Genomic DNA, 19,709 nt, shown 5'->3' with positions numbered 1-19,709 from the left:
CATACTAGCTATTGAATTGCATGAATTCGGGAGAGTTTTGGCCGGCAGTAATGAAAAGTGGGTCAGCGGCCCAAAGTATCCACGACCAAATACTTTTGTTACATCACGGTATCTCCGAAGATGCGGTAATGTACTGAAATATCGCAGTACATTGCTGTTCAATGACGTTGTACCTGACTCGTAAAGTAAATTGGAATAAGTACCGACGCGCACATGATGGACGCGGATTTCCAGATAGTTTGATATGATGATATATAAGTTTTACTGCTTTAGCGAGTTCTCTATGCTTACTTTGTATAGAAAGTAGAGTAGAAAGGAGTCCAAGGTATCTAATAGGTATGTGCGACATATTCGCGATCCAACGGAGTTTCACGGAGTCAAGATTCCCCGTTGTCACAGCCCCGCTTGTCAGATGTAATTTTGATAGCGACTTAATTGTCGTAAGGAGAATATGGCTAAATGAACGTTCGGTGAGTTTGACGAACTGACTACACAAGATGGTGGGAACTTTAGGGTCCTTGAGGGAAGTACCTCTCCAATATTTCGCCACGGTTATCCGCTCGTTACAGTATACATACGTTAGTAGACGGGTCAATGTTTGCCTGTTCTAGAAAGGTGCTGGTTCCACCACAGTTGTGGGCCGTCGCATTTAGTATGGTGCACTCATATATTCTTTAAGCCAAATTGCTTAGTTTTTGGTTCGAATTGATCCCTATGTCAGATCTCATGCAGTGGTTGAAAGAACGATAGAGTCACACAAGGAGATAGAACCATTGATCTTGGTACATTTCAAAGCAAACGGTCTTAATCCAGTACGCAAATAAATTTTGGGTTCTAGTAGATTGCTTTGAATCTGTAACGCTTAATATATTCAATCGCTTTACTCTTTCTCTGTTCGCAGAAATTTGCTCGATATCAAAGTGTAATTCCTATGGGCTACCTTAGTTCAAAAGTAGACTACCCGTTGTTTATCTCCTCATACAGTCTCAAAATTCCTAGATTTTGCAACATCTGTAATATGTACTATTCTTAGACCACTGAAAGTGTCAGGTAAAGCCCTTTCCGTGTGTTATTTCTGAGCCAAATGTATTGAAACATTTTATCGAAAGAGCAAGATCTAGCTCACCAAGGGTATATAATGCATGGTCTGACACTCTAGATATGATATACGTGCATACTCTCATCTCAAAACGCTATGAAGGGAGCCCTGTTTATTCTTATTCTAATACGCCCCATAATGGCTGCGGTCGGACATAGCCATTATACCCTAAGACACATTCGTCACCATGGGTCCCACTTTATCCCGAGGAGCCTAGAGAGAAAAATCGTAACGGACAGTACGCTGCCGACTGAAAGTCATAAGGCCACACCCTCATCTACAGCCCTAACAGATAGCATAAGCAGAACAACCTCCTAATAGATGTCACTTGTCTTGATTCTGCTGATATTCCTACTAGTATTCCTCAAATAGTGGGACGGCTCACGGCTATTCCTACCGCCGAAGCGACGAGTACCAGAAGGAAAGAGAGCACCTCCAAGCCTTGCGTGTGTTGAAAATGGAATTTGAAGTACATTGGAAATGAGGTTTGTCGATTTAACAATTTTATTTATGTACCACAGTGGCTCAAAATCGTTGCCTAAACGGACTTGAGGGTTTCATACAACTCCTTCTAGCTTAGGATCTTGTTCTGTGGGAGTCTTATGTGATGAAAGGGAAATGATACAAAGTGGACCGAGGCTATGGTCGAGATCGTGTTAGCAGTCCAAACAGCCAGCTTGGAAGGGGCTCCAATCACCCGGATGTTACAGGCTAAATTATATGAAAAAGGAGGCAGATAATTGAAGGCACCATTATGGTAGCCGAGATATGCATTGGTTCTTGTATATTCATGTTGTTTGACGGTACCTGCCAACACAAATGTCGTACATTGGATTGGCTTGACAAGTCTTCATTTCTACTTCAAACCGTCTACAGCCAGAATCAAATGTTATCTGTCACTTGAAAGGGAAAACTGTATCATCTTTCTTGAATCACTTTATTGCGAGGAATCATCAGAAACGCACTGGAATTTTGAGAACGCCGAAGATAACCACAGCATATTTCAATAAATCCGTAGACACTGTACTAATTTTCTATCACTGACAATTTGATCAGTACTGATATGCTCGCGGAGGACCATTTCATCGACTCTTCAAGAACATCTTTTGGTGCCTGGAACTGAAAATGAGCCATTATGCAGCAAAGCCAATGCCGCTGTGAGACGGGCTGACATCACTTATTTTTGATCAAGACGGAGCGCCCAGCTAACTCGCCAAGCTTGGGTCAGTTACCACCGATGAGTATTCTCTGAAATATATTGCCTGGCGCATGAATGACAATTTGGGCTTGGGCTGTTTGCATGCTTTTCCCTTTCAATCGGATCAGGCACAGGACATTCGGCATATGAATAATTCATAGCATATGCCACAAGGGAAATCTTGTATTCTGCAGTAAGTTCTTGATCAATCTAGCTGGTAACTAGTCACAGTCACTTTCTCTCCGTGCCTTGAAATAGTCATTTAGGCATATCATAGTAAGGTATGTTCCATATCTTAATCGTATTAAGCTACGCGTGTCTATTGCATGATCCAGGTGACTCAAAGCAGTAATTTTGATATGGAAATCCCACAAAAGGGTGGAGTTGCAATCCCCCCTCAAAGAAAAGGAAAAAAGAAAAGGAGAAAAGAAACTTGCGAGCGCAGAAGTAAAGCAAGCCTTTACACGAAGTACGCCTCAAACTTCTCCAGAGATTATAGTGACAAGCAAGCTCTCAGCAGCCTCGAAGAGATGTTGTAGTTCCTCGGTGAATTATCGGTTCATGATCCTCATCCGTCTTTCAACACTACCACAGCTTCCAGCAGTGTCTGTGGAAGCTGACCTAGCTGCCGAGGTAGTCATCACATCCGGGGCTGAAGTTGACCCTGGTTTAACGGAAGTGTGCTCTGTACAGGAGTATGAACTAACAGAAGATTTTTTGGAGTTACCTGAAGCGGATGCGGCCTGTTGGGTCGATAAAGGGGTCATGGAGGAGCTTTCAGTGGTGGAAGACGTCGTTGTTGAACTCCCTGTTCCCGTTTGTTCTCCACATGATAGTTTTTCACTGCTATCGACATCGCAGATTTCATCTAGGAAAAGCAAATAATCGTCAAATCTTCTGAGGGTAGCATAGAAAGGGCCTTCACTTACCGAGGCCGATGAAGGATACAGCCTCCCCACCGCAGTCGGCACTGAGTAACGTTGCAGGTTCAAACAAGCTTGGTTTAGTACAGGTGGCGCTTGCCGCTCCACTGTAGCAAACAACTAGTTAGTTTTCATTTGTGCTTTGGGCGATACTGGGGCTGTATATACTTGAACTCAGGTTGAAGTTTGTCGTAATCATTAACAAGGAAATCACCCAGAGTAGCCTGGCAAGAAGTCAACTCGCCAGATTCCGTCTTGCATTTGCATTCCAAGACAGTATTTGATTTATGATTCTTGATATTCACAATGTTACAATCGTGCGTTAATTCTGGATAGCTGAACTCGGCAGACACTACGCCAAGTGTAACCAGGAAGAGCAAGATGTGTGCAGTATGCATGTTGAATGATATTCTTCAAGGCAGAGATAGGAAGCTTGATTGAAATCATAGATCTTCACTTGTATGCATTGCTTTTAAATGGCAGGGCTCCTAAGGGTGACACGCTGCCTGATTTATATTTGCACAATCCTCTTTTGGGCCCCAGTAGTACAGTACAGAGCGACCGATGAGGCATTGCATATTTGGCGCAAAATTTTGGGTATAGCTTTCTTGGCTCTACGTGTAACATCCTACCAAAATTATCACCTTTGCGCCTTGACAAGCGACCTACCCTCTGGTCTTCGTGGATGCTTTCCCGTCTAGTTTCCACGCAGGAAATCTTTTGTAGCTACATGGACTGGTGGAATTAATTGTCGAAGATAGTTATAACTGCTGGTTTACTAGCTATTGCAAATTCACAGCGAATACTGTTCATATAGTACCGCGCAAACAACTTATGGTTGCAAGTCAATGATGTAAGACTCTTTGACATTGTCAAATGTTGAGTTTCGTGGCTGGAAAGATTTATTCAATGCCTGCGGGGGAGATTCCACCGGTGAAACATACACACAACCAAACGTCATTTTGCATACAAGAGGACAGAGAGATTTTGAAAGCGCTGATGCTTTGCTGCAGTCTCAAGGCGGTCATCTGAAGTGTTTCCACATTATCCTATTAAAGGGCAGGAAATAAAGGAAACCACTGCGGATGGATGCACATTACACGATGAGACAGCTCCACAGTAAATATCATTGAATATCTCCCATTTGTCTTGACTTTGTCAATATGATTCACTGATAGTAGAGCAAGGTTGAGTTTCAGGATACTGGGCGAGATTGACGGCCATTAATACGGGCAAGACCTTCTCACAGACGATCTTCGCGCCCATATTATCACTCGCCGCCGTTCTTTTCCAATTTCAATCCTCAAGTCCTCTCAGTCTCATACCCTCTGAACGAAAGAAAACAGCATGTTCTTCAAACGCCCTCGCTCACTCATGGAACGAATTTTCACTGGCCCCACAAACGCCGACATCCTGGATGAAATCCCGGAGCCCATCACCAGGCACATCTACGAGATGCCCATTGGTGGGCTTGCTACACTACCGGGGGCAGCATATCTTCGCCAAGTACCCAGCTCTCTGTTCCGTGTCTCCAATCTCACCTTACTTGCAAAGCGCCATGTCCAATTCCATAGGCTTTTGGAAGGTCCCGAAGGCATCTTCAATGTCACGAGGCAGAAGGAACTGCATGATGTCTACTTGGTTGGTGCTCCAGAGAGGTGGTCTCGTCTCTTGAGAGGCCAAGTCCATTCTGCATGGTCTCTCTACTGCGAGGGGCACTTTTACTCTCTTGCAAAGGGAAGTAAGGGTGCGCTCATCGTAAAAGAATTTCAATGCTCAGACCCAGACGATGTGAATCAGCGAGCTCTGTCGCCATTAATTGCATACCATTTGGGAAAGACAGACTATGCACCAGCCCAGATTCATCGCATTGCCAGATGGGTTGTCACGAACATGTGCCAGCTAAGTTTCTCATCGAAAAATGATGGACATTTTGTCTCAGCGCTGACCCTTCGCATCATATGTACACCCAGATTAAGTACAGTGCTTTTAGGCAGTCGTTCCCAGATTTGGGCTCGAGACCAATGGATCGCAAGTGCCGGTTCGCAGCTGCCGATTCCCAGTGGATTTTATACCGGGTACATGATTGTCGGCCCCAATGAGAATGCTCATGGCGGCTGCGCGAGGCAAGGCCGCATCTTCGAAGTGGAGACGGCGGCCCGATGCCTTGCTGGCTGCTGGACGAAAGGGCTTTTGGGTCAGATCTCCCAATCACTTCCCAAAGCCCTCGCTACAGTAGCTTTGACCATGGGAGAGGCGCACGTCAACTATGGGCCGCCAAATACAACTAGGGGATATCTTGAAGCCCTTGGAGGACCACACGGTATCAAAACCCTGGACACTAGGCTGGAAAAGATGGACTTGTTGTCCTATCTGGACTGGGAAGGATCTCGTTGGGCAATTATTCTAGGCCTTCGTGAAAGTTTGTACAATGAGAATTTGGTGGCCTCCGAGTCCCTCGTTGACCCAATTTGAGTACAGTGGCCCCGCTACCAGAGTCCGTTGAGCTCGCTCACTGCTTCGGAACTTTGTACTACTTTCAGATCCATGGAGCTGGAGCACAAAAAGGTATTCTCATTGGTTTCCAGACATTATATTATGTTATAATTGACCATTTCTCTACAAGGCCCATATTATATGAGGATGATCTTAGAGGGTGATGACTCGTACGAAGTTGGATTCAACAGGGGGTTTGATGATCAGATGTTACCTTTGTTACGAAAAGGCGTAGGACAGGAGCGCGAAGCGTGGAATGGAAAGGCCAGTCCAGCTGATCAACAGCCATTTCACTACTGGGACAGCTTGATCCCTGGGCATTTTCGAGCATTGAAGCCACCAAAAAGGTGTCAGTATCAGATCCTGGTGGACAAGTCTCTGTCCTTTCCATCCGTCCCGCGGCCTTATGAGAGCGTCCACACCGGAAATAACCACTTGATCCCGCATGGCTCAAAGCATGGCTTCTGAAACGTGGCTTAGGAATCAAACTGGCGTTGGTCGATTGCTAGATCATTAAACCGGTATAAAAGCAATCAAGCAAGAGAGTAGATAAATGAAAAGTCGGCTGCCTGCTGGCTGAGTGCACTCGCCGCTATTTTCCGATCCAACACAATTAGCTTTGATATGAGCTGATGTATGGAGACTCAGGCTCCACGCTACGTTAGGGCTGTTCTTCTGAAGGGCTGCTTCTCACGGCTTGATAAGCTTACGTTGCTTTCACCTGACATTGGTAACAAAATGAGCGATTTTCCACTGCGGAATTTGATTTTGAGACCGAGGCAGTCTGTAGACGACAGTCTCAAGTTCAATAGATTTGAGCTCTCTACAGATGTCATCTGGAACAGACCTCAAATATAGAGAAACATTGAATCCTATCAAGGTGAGGAAAACAGAAGTAGCTTGGCACATTGGAGGATCTATTCCCAAAGTGTTACCGTCCGTGACTGGTAATCACAAGCATATCTGCTCAAATTCTGAGACCCCAAAATAAGAGGCAGCATATGCAAGGAAGGTGCGGAGCTCCCCAGGATATAAACTCTAAAAACACAAAACAGCGAAGAGCATGTTGCAGTCTATCAAGAGAAGGCCGGTACTGTACATATTTTACAGGTGATACATCCCAAGATATCTTGCCAAGATCCCATTTTGATTTCCACCCTCCCCCTGTCAATTCTGCAAGGCTTCGTGAGCTATTCGTCATTACTGCTTCTGAGACTTTCTACCAACAGGCGGACTGCGCTCGCCCTCGTGTCACCCTCCTTTACGCCTCCCTAGAATCACTTAAGCACATGTTCAACCCAATGATTACTCCGTTCTTTCTTTCGCCATTTTTTCTGGCGAGGAGCTGATTAGGAGTGAGGAGGACAGAGGCATGAGTTTAATAGATCATGATCGTGGGCGAGATGGGCGATATCCTGGGCAGCATTCTTTTCCTTGCCCCGTAGACCACATACCGTAGGTGCTGCTTACGGAAGAAATTGGGAAGCTGGGATACTCTGCAATAGGTCCTTGCTGTGCTTGGTTGGTATCGTGGCATAGGGCACTAGACTAAGGGTCTATAGAGTGTGGAATTACAGATCGGCTGACAGTATTTCGTGCCATATCCTAATCGTCTGCTGCTATGGGAAGTAAACAGAATGTCGTGTCACTTGTTTACTCCTATCAACATCCGTCTTTCATCTGAGAGAGAGCTATCACCAGCTCGGCATGATCTGATAACACGGTTCGTATTGAGTTCTAGTCAATTCAGTCTCATCTTTATCCCAGGACCGTATGCTACATCATAATGTGGTGACCTGCAATAAACATTTTCCAGCTATTCCATAGCCACATGGCTATGGAATAACCCTTTGGATCATTCCCGGTGGCACACGTAGCCTTTGGCATGTGTGATTTTTATTTCACTTTTCTTCTTTGCAGATTTAGACACTGTTCCTGGAAAGTCTCTACCTCTTTGTTTGAAACACAGATAATCATACTATGCCGGCCACTTTGCGACCTTTGGTTCTAAAACCGGCAACATATCAGCCTAAGGTCTCACAGGGAAATCCAGCCATCCATTATCGCCTCAGATTCAATTCCCGCTTAGATGTGATGACCACCGTCATCTTGCGGACGGTGACAAGTCAGGTAAAAACAGGACATTATGCAACTCAGAATGATACGAGGCTGCATGGATTCCGAAAGTACCGAGCGCAATTCATAGGGAAATCATTGCATGCAATTGAGAAGCTGATGGGAAGATTCAGATCCTGGAAGTTGGACCAACATCAAATGAAGCATCTGCTTATGCCGATTCAAGTCTTTCTTCATGTAGATCAGATGTCCTTCTTTACCGTGTCCGAGCACGCGTCTATGACTCTGGCAGACATAGTCTTGGGCAGGAAGTAATGGCCCAACATGCTCTGTCACCATGCAATTTGGTCAGTTGTCAACCAGGTACTCTTGAATACATCCCTTCACAAAGCTTACTTGACTGACTTGGGACAGGTCCTGACTGAAACTGAAATTTTGGCATTTCGAGGGCTGCACCATACCAAGCTCAATCTGCAAAGCAGCCTGATATCAAACAATGGCGTTGTGAAGATTGGTAGGTAGCGGGCCATGATTTCACCAGTCCTGTACTCATGCAAGCCTAGGGGCGATCTGTCATATCGAGCCCGACGAACTTGGAGGCTGGGCCAGGACAAACGAAGCACTGGTCCGGCTCGCTACAGACTTGATTGGAGAATCCAAGGGGCCATGCTCCCACTGCATCGATACATTTTGTGAGAGTGACGGCGTCCGTGGATGCTGCCATCGCATATCAATGCTCGTGTTGATCTCCTTGCAGCAGCATTGAATGTCACCCGCAGTCTCACGGAGGAGCCCACGGATCTTCAAAGTGGTGCCATCGATAAAGCAGTCAAAACGGCTCTTGAGGTACGTACTGAAGCCACCTGGGCTGTCGACTGCTTCTAATGTACAGCTAGTTGAGCTTTTATTTGCTAGGCAAAGGCATACGCCTCGGTGCTTTGGCCGAATTACCTCCAGAAAGGTCTTTGGCGAGGTGATGCCAGTGCTGAGTATCACCGACCGCCATGGCATTATGACCTCGATTTCGTCGAGGAATGGCGGAAAGAAGGGGTCGGGAGAGGAGTACAAGCCAATTCCAGACCCGGAAACTGTTCGTCCGAGAAGATTTTATGGCAGAGGAAAGAAAGGAAAATAATTGGTTTGCAAACACAAACCACACACGGATCAGCCGAAGACAGAACGGAAAAGTCAAAATCTTAACAGCAAGGGAATAGTCCAAACTTAGATGTCGACTGTCGTGCTACCGTTAAGTGAGCTTTGATCCAGAGCAAGACGTGACAGCGGGGGATCTTTCAGACAAGGGCCTGTCAACCAGCAGCCGAGACATCTTATTGCTTCGTCACTGAACTAACAACTTTTATACAAATGAAATATTGGCTGAAGGCTGAATTTTCCCGCAACTTTTGGCTGGCGCAGCCACGTTGCTCTCTTCTTTAGAAAGCAAATATCGCATTTGGGCTCCACGTGCATAATCCAGTAGATAATTGCTTCTAGCCCACTGGTGAGGTCCACGAACCTTTGATAGATCCTCGTCCCACTAAAGCATCAGATTGATCTGTTAGGGGCTCTCAATACTTGCTATCTAGCCATGGTAAGGAAGGGATGTCGGCTTTTGTCACATCTGAACTGGAGAATGCGTCTCCCCTTGAGCCGGCCTACCGTAGTCGCTTTAAGACAAGATAATGAGATAAGTTTTTTTAGCTTTCGCTCTGTTTGATGAACATTTCCTGTCTCCTGTCTCTTCAGTTACCGCTGTAACTGATCACGATTTTATTCTGCTCGTTCATGTACGGCCCCACGGGAAACTCTGCTCCTTGGAGATTAGAATCGTTCGATAAGCCGCCCTTTATTATACATATTGGCCGCTCCAAATTGACACATGGTCATGCTTTTCCTTCTCAAGCTACTTTCGGCGCAGATCCGCTTTCGATTTCACACTACTGTACCTCCGTTCTCTGTTAACTTAGCCACTTAGTTTATCTTTTCAGACTTCCGTCCCAGCAGTCTTGCTATCCTTGCTAGGCCACACTATTCTCGGGGCTCAGATTTGGGTAGAGGAGAGGGGGGGTTCGGCAACCGACACGCCTTTGCAGATTGTTTCAAAGCATCGTAGCTTGGGTGTTCAAAGTATGGTCCTCAAATCTGGGACGGATTTGTGACTTAGAGGGAATATCGACCTGCGAGTGGACATGAAAGCGTGTGTTCGCTCCTTGGTCATCACAAAACATGTGCATAGTGCGTGCATAAATCGGTATCGTATCGCCTTTGTACCCTATTATGGCTGGCGAAGACTCTCACCTCCACGTGGTGCCGACATGAAACCTGTAAATGCCTTGCCTGAGATGTATTTGCAGAGCAAAGAAGAGTCACCACTGGCCAGCACCGTCCGCTGGCTAGGGCTACGGCGGGAGCGAGATCTCAGGGGTCAGGGGCCCTGACCCGACGCACAGGCGACAAGGGAACACTTTGAAAACCACCCGACACACGATTGCGAAACCGATCCTACAATCAGTGGACACAAGGGTCGTGGGATAGGACACCCTTGGGGTGCTCTCGGGCTGCTCTGTTGACAGGAGAATATCGCTGGGTCTGAGGATACACAAACGACAGAGCCAAAAGCAAAACCACGAACGACACAGCACGACTCAGCATGCTTGAACCCACACAGAGAACGATGAGATACTTTGGCTAGTAGGAGGGACAACACTGTGTTGCTTGGCTGTTCCGGATACAGCGAGGATACAACTGGGCAAACTCCTGCGAGATACGGTCAGCCTTGTCAGAGAGATCTCACAAGGTAGCGCGAAACGGACTTGACAATCTGTGGGGCGCAGCATATAATGGAAGCGACGGAAGACTGGGTGGGCGGACTGCAGATATGACACTTTCTAAATGGCTCGAGAGGACGGACGCGCGTGTCAGTCTACTGAGAGAATAGGATTTTGAAGATGACTATCGAGGATGGAGTCTTCGAGGTCGCTATGGAAGTAGGCTTCAGGTGCAAACTGGTGTTGACTTGCGGAACTGGCTGTGCCCTGTGAAGGATGCGGATGAGGATCGAAGGGGATGCAAGGTAGAGAATCTATGTAGATAGACATACTTCCACCTCTACAATGTATAATTCAGCGTGCCGAACTTAGTAATACAAATCAATACTTGAAAGCGGCGGCTCTGACACTAAGGAATCCCCGACAACAGTCAGGCCAGGAATTCGTCTGCCAACTGTAGAAAGCTACGGAGAAACGGAACCCAGATCAATATCCGGTGGATACCAACGAGCGAAGACAATAAACTGCGGGGTCTGGCGAAAGAACAGGCCAGAGCCGCGACACAAGAAGATGCTCGCCCGCAAGCGCGCGTCCCGAGAATGAAGTCAACAACACTGAATATCGCACGGTCCCGTGCAGTCCCCAGCAATGACCTGCCAGGGAACATAGGGAGACACGCAAAACGAGTTGATGCAGCACTCCCTGGTAAACACACCCCGCAGCTGTATGACCGATTATCGTGGAAAGAAGCGAGCGTGCTGGCTCAACTCCAAACCGGCATGGCACGACTCAATGGATATTTCTTTCGAATCAAAGTAGCAGACACGGATAGTGTGCGTGTGGACAAGCGAGAGAGACCGTCGAACAATTCCTATTTCGATGTCAAAAATGGACGGCGCACCGGACGGAACTACTACAATGCATGTGAGGGTATCACGTATCTGTTGATGAGGAGCGTGTCTTTTCAATAAATGGTCATATTAACAAAAGGTATAGTCGACTCTAGATACAAGACGTAGCGCGAGGAAGCAAAAGCAAGATAGCTTCCTCGCGTCCAGGGGAACCCAGATGCGCCATGTGGGTCCGCGTCTTCGGTTTAGCGCGTATGCCTCATCTATATCCTTGACAATGCACCAACAGCCACCGAGGAAATATATCCTTCTTCCTAGGAGGAAAGTCCCCTTCCGATGATCAGAAGTGGACGCCGAACTTAGAGGCGGTACGAGCCTCAATACGATTCGCCATCGCCACGGGCCGACTCGAGGCCACCTAACCATGCCGACGAACATAAATCACCCTTTTTTCCGATCTAACCCACCAACCACCTCGTGTCACAGATGCTAGACGCGCTTCAGCTGCCGAAAATAGGATGTTGAACACTTGGAGAAGCGCCTTCAAGCCAGCCTAATAACAAAATTACTAACTCACGAGAATCCGCTGCGACACTGCTTGCTGGAAATGACATATATGGCAAGGATTTATGCATGGGCTCTCAGGAGACACAGTTCTATATATATTATGACATGTATAGTAGATCAGAGATAGTTGCCGTATCGGCTGAGCCGCCGGGCGTTAATAAATTTTGTGTGTGTGTGTGTGTGTGTGTGTAAGCATCGCTCGAGATCCTCCTTTCGCTTGAATGTTATAAATGGCCAGCATGGCTTACGCTTACATTTCACGCAGAGAAAGACGTACTTTATGTCACCTAGATGATCCCTACTATAGAATATTCTCTTTGCCGAGCTAGTTCTGTATGGAGCCTTTACGGCTATAGTTTGGGAGCTCACAACGATCAGGCGGCAGTTTGAGTTGCAGTCAAGATTGACAAGTCGGGCTGACTCTCAAAGAACTGATAGTGCATCTCTGCTGCTGAATCTGAATACGATAAGCGAACGGCGGTCCAGACGAGGAATTTGAAGAAATCACCAGCCTTCATTGACATTTGTGCATAGAGCAGTTCCATATTGTACTCTGGTATACCAATTGGTGGCCATTACGTCGAGAAAGCACTCTGGGTGATGAACTTTGATATAATCTCGGATTTTGCCGAAACCAAGAGCTCTCCGCGGCGCTACGGAGGCAACATAAGAACGTCACTAATCCGGGTAATCTAGAAGATTTTGCTCCGTACGTGCGAGCTTCCTGGCCTCAGGATAACATCATAGATGACACACAGAACGTGGCTTACACGGATCCCATGTAGTGGTATATCCCTGGTCCGATTCTTGAACGTTGCGAAGTAGGTACTTGATGACTTGTATATACTTATTATTTGTCAGCCATGCTTAAGCGACGCGTTCATACCTGGCCAGCAGTATTTGCACCAGAGAGCTACGAGACGGGAACCCTGCGTAGATTGTAAACATTTCCCTATCGCAACCCTTAATTAGAACTTACGATGTAGAAGTAGAAGGCATATACTGCACTGGAATTTGTCCTAGAAACTCCAAAAGACAATGACTCAGCCCAACCATGCGACAAACTGGATATCAGGCACGGCTTGTCGAAAATCACTTTGCTTCAATCATTGCTTCTAGTTCGATCAACATCGTGCTCATGCGGTTCGTATGCTTGAAGTGGTGCGATCTACCACAGTATTCGTTCCAGTTGCGCATTGTGGTATTTATTTGGGTCGTTAATGGTGGCGCAGCAACTGCAGAAAGAGAAAGCAGTGCACCAATCAGCCACTTTAAGATGAAAAGGATTTGTGGCAGTTTTCAAGACTTTCTAGAATTGAAGTAGACTGAGCTTTGGCCAGACCGACGGCACTCTAGAAAGGCTGACCAGTATGCTGATAACGGAATGTCACGTATTCTGTGCGATGAATTGGTCTTCAATTCAAAGAGCCAAGTCCCAATCCCTAACACAACTACTGATGCCATTGGTTCACTGATTTAAATGAGAAGACATCTGCATTGACACTGGCTATTACAAGTAATGCGTTTGATTGCTGTGCTATCCATCGTGAGGGTTTACCCATACATTATGCCACTCTCAGATAGTCCTGCCTAACCGGACTGAAGAAAGATGGCCTTGACCTGCCTGGCCTTGGGTGGAGCCGAGCCATCAAATCAGCTAAATGGCGCCACGAGCAATTACACACGACGCTCAATCTTGAATTTCAAAGTATTTCTCATCGAGGTTAAGACACAAGACCAGGGTTGCCCTGTCGGAACGGACCGTACTTTTGATTCAATAGTACAGCGGTTCTCTTCGTATTCGCATGGTCGCTCGGTGAGAATGTTGGCTGCGAATACGGTCCCACGCCAGGCCGCCGTATTACTTGTTGACGATGAGGCAGAATCGAAACGTGCGTGGCGGTAGACGCAGCACTTTCGGACTGCACAGGACTCTGTGGTACGACAATGGCAGGTCCACTGTGTGCCCGCGGCGTTGATAAATCACGACTGTCCCGAGAGACTGGGAGAGACACAACAGAATCAAGGCGCTGCGGCCCATGACTTGGTGCTTGATCCTCCTCCCAGCTCTGATTTGCGAAACCTTGACCATATTGGACACAAGGATTCATATACTCTGATCTGGGAACTAACGATAGAGGAACATAACGTACTTCTTCCAGAGGGAAGAATTGCCCGTTCCCGAGCTTGACAGAAAAGAAGGCCTTTAAGAGCTGTTTATCAGCCTCTAGAGTAAGTTGAAATTCAAATTCGGACTCCTCCGTCTCAGTCCCAAGCGGAAACATTTCTTTGTGCGGAAGCTTTCCATAAAATTTCCCCAGGCGGGACAATCGGGCGAGAATTCGTTCCGTGGCCGGATATGTTATATTGCAGTCCCATTCGATGAGCCTGTTTTTTCGAATGTACTTGCCAAATGATTTCAAGTTGGCGGGGGGGACGTACATTTCCGTTTCAATTATGTGATCACCTTCATCCGTCGAATTAGGTTGGATCATTTTCGTGAATCGCAGACAACCTGGTAACTGATTAGGATCTTGACCCTGCGTGTAATCAGCCAAAACGCTGGCAACCTGCCTTTCGTGAAATTGAAACCTACCTCGCGAAGAATCCATCCAATGCCCTTGTGCCACATTCCAAGCTTCAGAGGCTTCCCACTTCTTGTATAGTCCCCATCGTAGGACAGGCCCAGATGACGTGTTACAACACACTCTTCAACGATAGGGCTGCGAGCATAGCACAGCGCTCCATGCGCTATAGCTTCAGGCCTAAAGGGGTGGTAGTCAGTGTTAGCATGTTTTCGACGAGCGCAGATCATTGTCAACCTACTCCGGCATTCGCCTGCATATTGCGATGCCAGTCTCATCAAGTATTCTCCGGGATAGCTCCTCAAAGAACCAGCCATTCCCCCCTACACCACCGCAGACCACTACAGCACTAACGAAGTGACCAGCAGACATCGCACTCTTACACAGTTCTTTGGCTAGCCCCACGCCTCCAGCAATTAAAGGCTCGAAAAATTCTGCAATGATCTGCCTGTAGAAGACAAATTAACTCATGAGCTTTGTTCATAATGAACTTAATGCATGGCTGGAAAGTATTGAAGACATTGGGGTCTCCCAGATGGAAAGAAGCACTCACGAGGGGATAGTGACGATACAGCCTTTTCCATCATAAAGGTTGTGGCTCGATTTGCCATTAAATGTGCGTTTGAATCGATCGATGTGGGAAGATATGTTGAGAGTCCATTGAATATCGCTGTACAGCGCATTCCAATCAGGGCATTGTTTCGTAAGCCAGTCGCGTGCGAATTGGTTGAACATTTGTCCTCCACCGGTAAATCCTATTCAACGTTCAGCAATCCATCCGGCTTGTACTTCGTCAATGAGGGCGCAGACCACGGCTGGGGCATGCCTGCTTTATCTGGCCCGTGCTATCCTCATATACTACCACGCCATCCTGGTCAAGATGTTAGTAAATACGTCAAAAACGGGTGGCCGAGAAGAACCTACAACAGTGGCGCCACCGAAGTCAATGAATAGTTTCGCGCCGCGTGGCAGATTGATGCCTCTTTTGCATTTGACGAAATAATAGGCAGCCGCCATGGCCTCCGAAACGGCCCCCACGACTTCCATTCCGACAGCAGAAGGCTCTTGAAGAAGAAGAAGCCTCAATGACTCACTGCAGCTGACCGGATATGTGAGATAGCATCTTATCGCGTCAAAGTTACCACCGTACTTTTGGTGGAGATGCCCTTTGACTGTATCCGAGATATGTGAGAGAAGCTTCCGGTAAAGGCTGGCAAGATTGACAGGTCCTAGTTGTGGAGCTGATGCTTGAAGCAACTCAAAGGACTTTGCTAGCGAATGGGCGTACGGTTCGAAGCCCATGGCGCCGAGTTTCCAGTCCCGGAAGATGTGAGCCCCGGAGTACGATAGGCCATCGGGACCGAAAATGCAGTTTTGTCCGTCTTCCGAAAAAGCTAGGGTTGTATCCAGTTCGGTGGTGGTTTTCTTCCTGTCCGCATCATCGCTCGACCGGAACTCCAAGGGGTAGTCGATCGAATCGGGGGAGTCGGGATTCTCGGAAACAAAAGCCTTGACCGTGGTTGTTCCGATATCGATCGTAATCAAAACTTCCGTTGGCGCTTCCTCACTGCGCGTGTGAGCCATCAAGGCGTGAGGTGATCGTAATTGTTTGGTAGTGTGGAGGCGTTGTCTGCACCACGAACCAACCCTCTCCCGGCCAGTCTATGATCACGTGATTCACGTTCCTACACTATCTATCTGAATGTCATGCATACTCCACGTGACGTGATATGACGCGTCCCGCAAGCGCAAGGAACAGATCAAGAACCCTTGAACTGTGACAGGCAATAAGATGTCATCCATCAAGGTGGCTTATGAGATCGAGTACGACTCTACTTGCTACAGTAATGTACATGTACATGTATACTATGGGCGAATCATGTGCCTCCCTTTAGTGAACATTTCTTCCATGTCTTTTTTTTCCTAATTCTCGCATGGCTTTCAACAGTCAAGTGGTCGTTGCTGCGTGCGTTTCAGACCTATATCTGTGAACTATTTCATCAGCGCGGTCTGTCCAGAGCTTATTCAAAAGTCATCCGACTCTTGCTCGATTATGACGGCCAAGGTTAGTTGATGCCCATGTTGGGGGTCGAGAGTCGGCGGGCTCTATTTTCGGAGATAACGTAGGCTGGATTTAGACCGTCCCTGAATCCAATTTCCACTTTGCGCAAAATTGAGCACACAATGGCGTGCATCGAAGGAATTTATAAAGCATCGATGATTTTTTTTTTTTTTTCAGAATGCCATCAAGGATGGGAGGTGTGGTGCTGCTGCAAGCCTCGAAGGGCCCGTGGCGAATAAAGCGAAATAACAGAAGAGGTGCCTATCGAGTCCTTATCGTTATGTGTCCTCGGTGCATTTCAAAACGCAGATGTCGCGGCCAATCGAGAGCTCGGTCTATAATGCGTTTGTCAGATGTCAGGACAGGCAGCTGGAATACCAAAAGCAGGGATCCAAGAAAGAAGGTTACGAAAAGTAGAGAATTGCCTACGTCTTCCCGTTTGACCGTCCTACTACAGCAAATTGCTTCATGTGGACTCCGAGGACTGTCTCAAATCATACAGCGAGAAGCCCAGAAGGTACTGAGTTCCAGTATGTTCCACTTGTCCGTTCTTTGACTTGCTCCGCCCAATGCTTAGCCTTGTTCAAGATCTATCTCTCATCGACCATCTCACCCGGCATATTTCGGGCCAAAGGCCCAGCCAGATCGATGACCAAACAATAGGCTTATCTGGTACGGGGCATCACGGCCAAGAAAATCGATTCTAGAACCGACTTCTCCATAAGTTCTTTTTTGTGGTCCCTCGGGATTTTGGCGTGGATACATGAGTGCCGCTGCCTGCACCAGATGAACAGCTGACCACTAGTCAAGAAACAAGGTCATGTTCAAGACAAGGTTTGGAAAGTAACTGGATGTGAGCCGCAATGTGCTGTGGGATGGCGAGACATGGCGAGACGGATTCGGAGTTGCATTGCTATTTTATTGGTATATAATAACCTCGGTCTCCTTGTCTACTGCGAAAGAGTCCTCGGCTGTGTTTGTCTTCGCAACGGTGGGAAGGCCCACATGCTACAAAAAAAAACAATCCGGGCCATTTGTCATCGTATGCCTCTGCCTAAGCCCTAAGCCTCTGCCGTTCGACCTCACTCGATTGTAAGCCAATATAGTTGTGTGAAAGCATGGAGCAATTAGTCTATAGATCTTCGCAAGCCACGTTCGGATTTTCCAAAGGCTATTACCTCATCCCTGGGCTCACCCTAAGCCTGTATCCAATCATAAGCGCCCTAAGCCCTAGACCCTAGACACTCTAAGGCTGCATCCGCCGATCGAAGGCGACCGCAGCTAAAGCTGATCTACTGAATCAGATGTGAAGGAGCAACTTAATAGGCACCCTCTCGATGAATTGAAGTCTCTCGTCTCGTAATTATCTTTACTAGGATTGGTCCTGACCGATAGAGCAGGTCGATTTTTGCCCTGAACTAGCATAACGGGGAGGTGGGGCTATTGACTGTAAGGGCAATGGACCAGTGAAAACATATAAATTAAGTCCTCGGGGACAGAGAAAGCGGTCCGGCCGTTGGAGTCTTCCGAGTCATTTCTCAGCCACAATGACCTTTGAATTTCCGAAAACTGATCATTTCGGCCTACATACATTCCCAACTGTACCTCGTACCTAGTATCCAATAACGCAAACAGCCATTTCCACTTGAAGCAGGCAGTCGGGCAGGTGAGAACATTTTCCTGTGGGCTCGAGGAAACAAAGTACTAAAATGGAGCCGTGTGTGGGAAAGCAGCGCGGGTTTATTTCATTTACAGGGTAGTAGGAAATACGCTACGTGCTTTGCTTTGCAGATTGTGTAGCCTCGAGGAGAGATTACGGAACAAATTGACATACCGCGAAAGCGGTAAAGCACCGCTATGACCTTTTGGGATGGGCTTGTTCATCGCTCACCCAATTTCCCCAGGTATTTGTATGGTATTCGGGCCAGATTCGGATACGGTGTCAAACACGCCATAGCACGGACAGTAGCTCCAGGGGTCACTCGACCGATCTTAACACCTTCAATCAAGCAATCATCAGATTCTATTGGACATTTTCAGTACCAGCCAGTTCATCAATTCCTCATCCTGTCACAAATCATTCCTTACAGAAAAGTAGTATCGGGGCCGTGCTTGCTGGGTTAGTGCCGAGTGAAAGATACCAAGTGGGTTTTGCTGAAAAGCACAGACGTGGGACATTCGGCGACCGCAGGGCCCGCAGGGCCCGCAGGGCCCGCAGGGACTGGGGTATTTTTTTCTCCTGTTCATCAACCGTCGTCGATTCTTATTAGTTGACTGCATGAGAGAAATTCCTAATTTGTCCAAAACATTCAGGGGAATTCTCGCGAAGCTCTCATGGAAACTCGTGCCCTCATAGGACCACCTCAAGCCCTAAGCCCTAAAACCCTATGCCCATTGTACCGGCTACTCACGACTTACTAGGTACGACACAAATGCTGGCTTTGAAGAAGTAGATTGGCCCGCCTGACCTGCATGCATTATTTTTTACTTGCTGCATAGTCGATCTTAATGATGGGAAACTCTCGATCGGCCCTGACCCGCATCGCTTGGGTGCATTGTTCATCCACGGCGGATTTAGGGTCCACAGTCCTCCGGTTCCCAGAGTGCAATTCATTGCCTGTTCCTGATGGTTTAACAAGAATGAGAACCACGACGGGAAAGGCATATGCCGGGAACACCCTAGTTGGAAATTTATTGCCGAATCTTTGACCAATGACCCTGGTTCTGACTAAGATTGCCGTAGCCCAAGATAGAATAGCAATGTGGATGATGTGGAACCAGTCTCCACACAAGCTTTCAACCCCTTTTTTTTTAAAAAAAAAAAAAAAAAAAAAAAGGTCTGTCATTGGGAGCTAGCATTGATGCAAGCAGCATAGGTAACACTCTCGGATGAAATTGCTTTGCCAAAACGAAACTACATGGGAGGAACCAGCCACCGGCAAGTCTTCTGTACATAGGATGAGATGCGACAGGGGGCTGGCGATATCCGAAGAATACTGGGCATGCATCTTCGCTGTACGCAGGAGATGGGGCCTGAAATCAGCTTGAAACAACGGCTTCAATGGTGTAGCTCGGATAAATGAT

General features: G+C 47.2%; 2 protein-coding genes across 2 annotated transcripts; one reads left to right on the top strand and one right to left on the bottom strand.

Annotated features, from left to right (window-relative positions):
- Positions 1–4,594: 4,594 nt before the first annotated feature.
- On the top strand, positions 4,595–5,695 carry N7511_008495 (uncharacterized protein; the record flags this gene model as incomplete). Its single annotated transcript, XM_057130872.1, has 1 exon — positions 4,595–5,695. One exon carries the CDS (start codon positions 4,595–4,597, stop codon positions 5,693–5,695), a length of 1,101 nt encoding a protein of 366 aa, XP_056981603.1.
- A 9,105-nt stretch (positions 5,696–14,800) lies between these two features.
- Positions 14,801–16,147, bottom strand: N7511_008494 (uncharacterized protein; the record flags this gene model as incomplete). The annotated part of the gene is made up of 4 exons (XM_057130871.1): positions 14,801–15,011; positions 15,117–15,318; positions 15,374–15,434; positions 15,488–16,147. The coding sequence occupies 4 exons, from the start codon at positions 16,145–16,147 to the stop codon at positions 14,801–14,803; spliced, it is 1,134 nt and encodes a 377-aa protein (XP_056981602.1).
- Between the last annotated feature and the right edge of the window lie 3,562 nt (positions 16,148–19,709).

The sequence above is a fragment of the Penicillium nucicola genome (genome assembly GCF_028828085.1).
Source record: "Penicillium nucicola strain IBT 29836 chromosome Unknown utg000009l, whole genome shotgun sequence".
Classification (NCBI taxonomy): Eukaryota; Fungi; Ascomycota; class Eurotiomycetes; order Eurotiales; family Aspergillaceae; genus Penicillium; species Penicillium nucicola.
The sequence above is the reverse complement of the archived record's forward strand: the minus strand, read 5'-3'. Positions and strand labels throughout refer to the sequence as shown.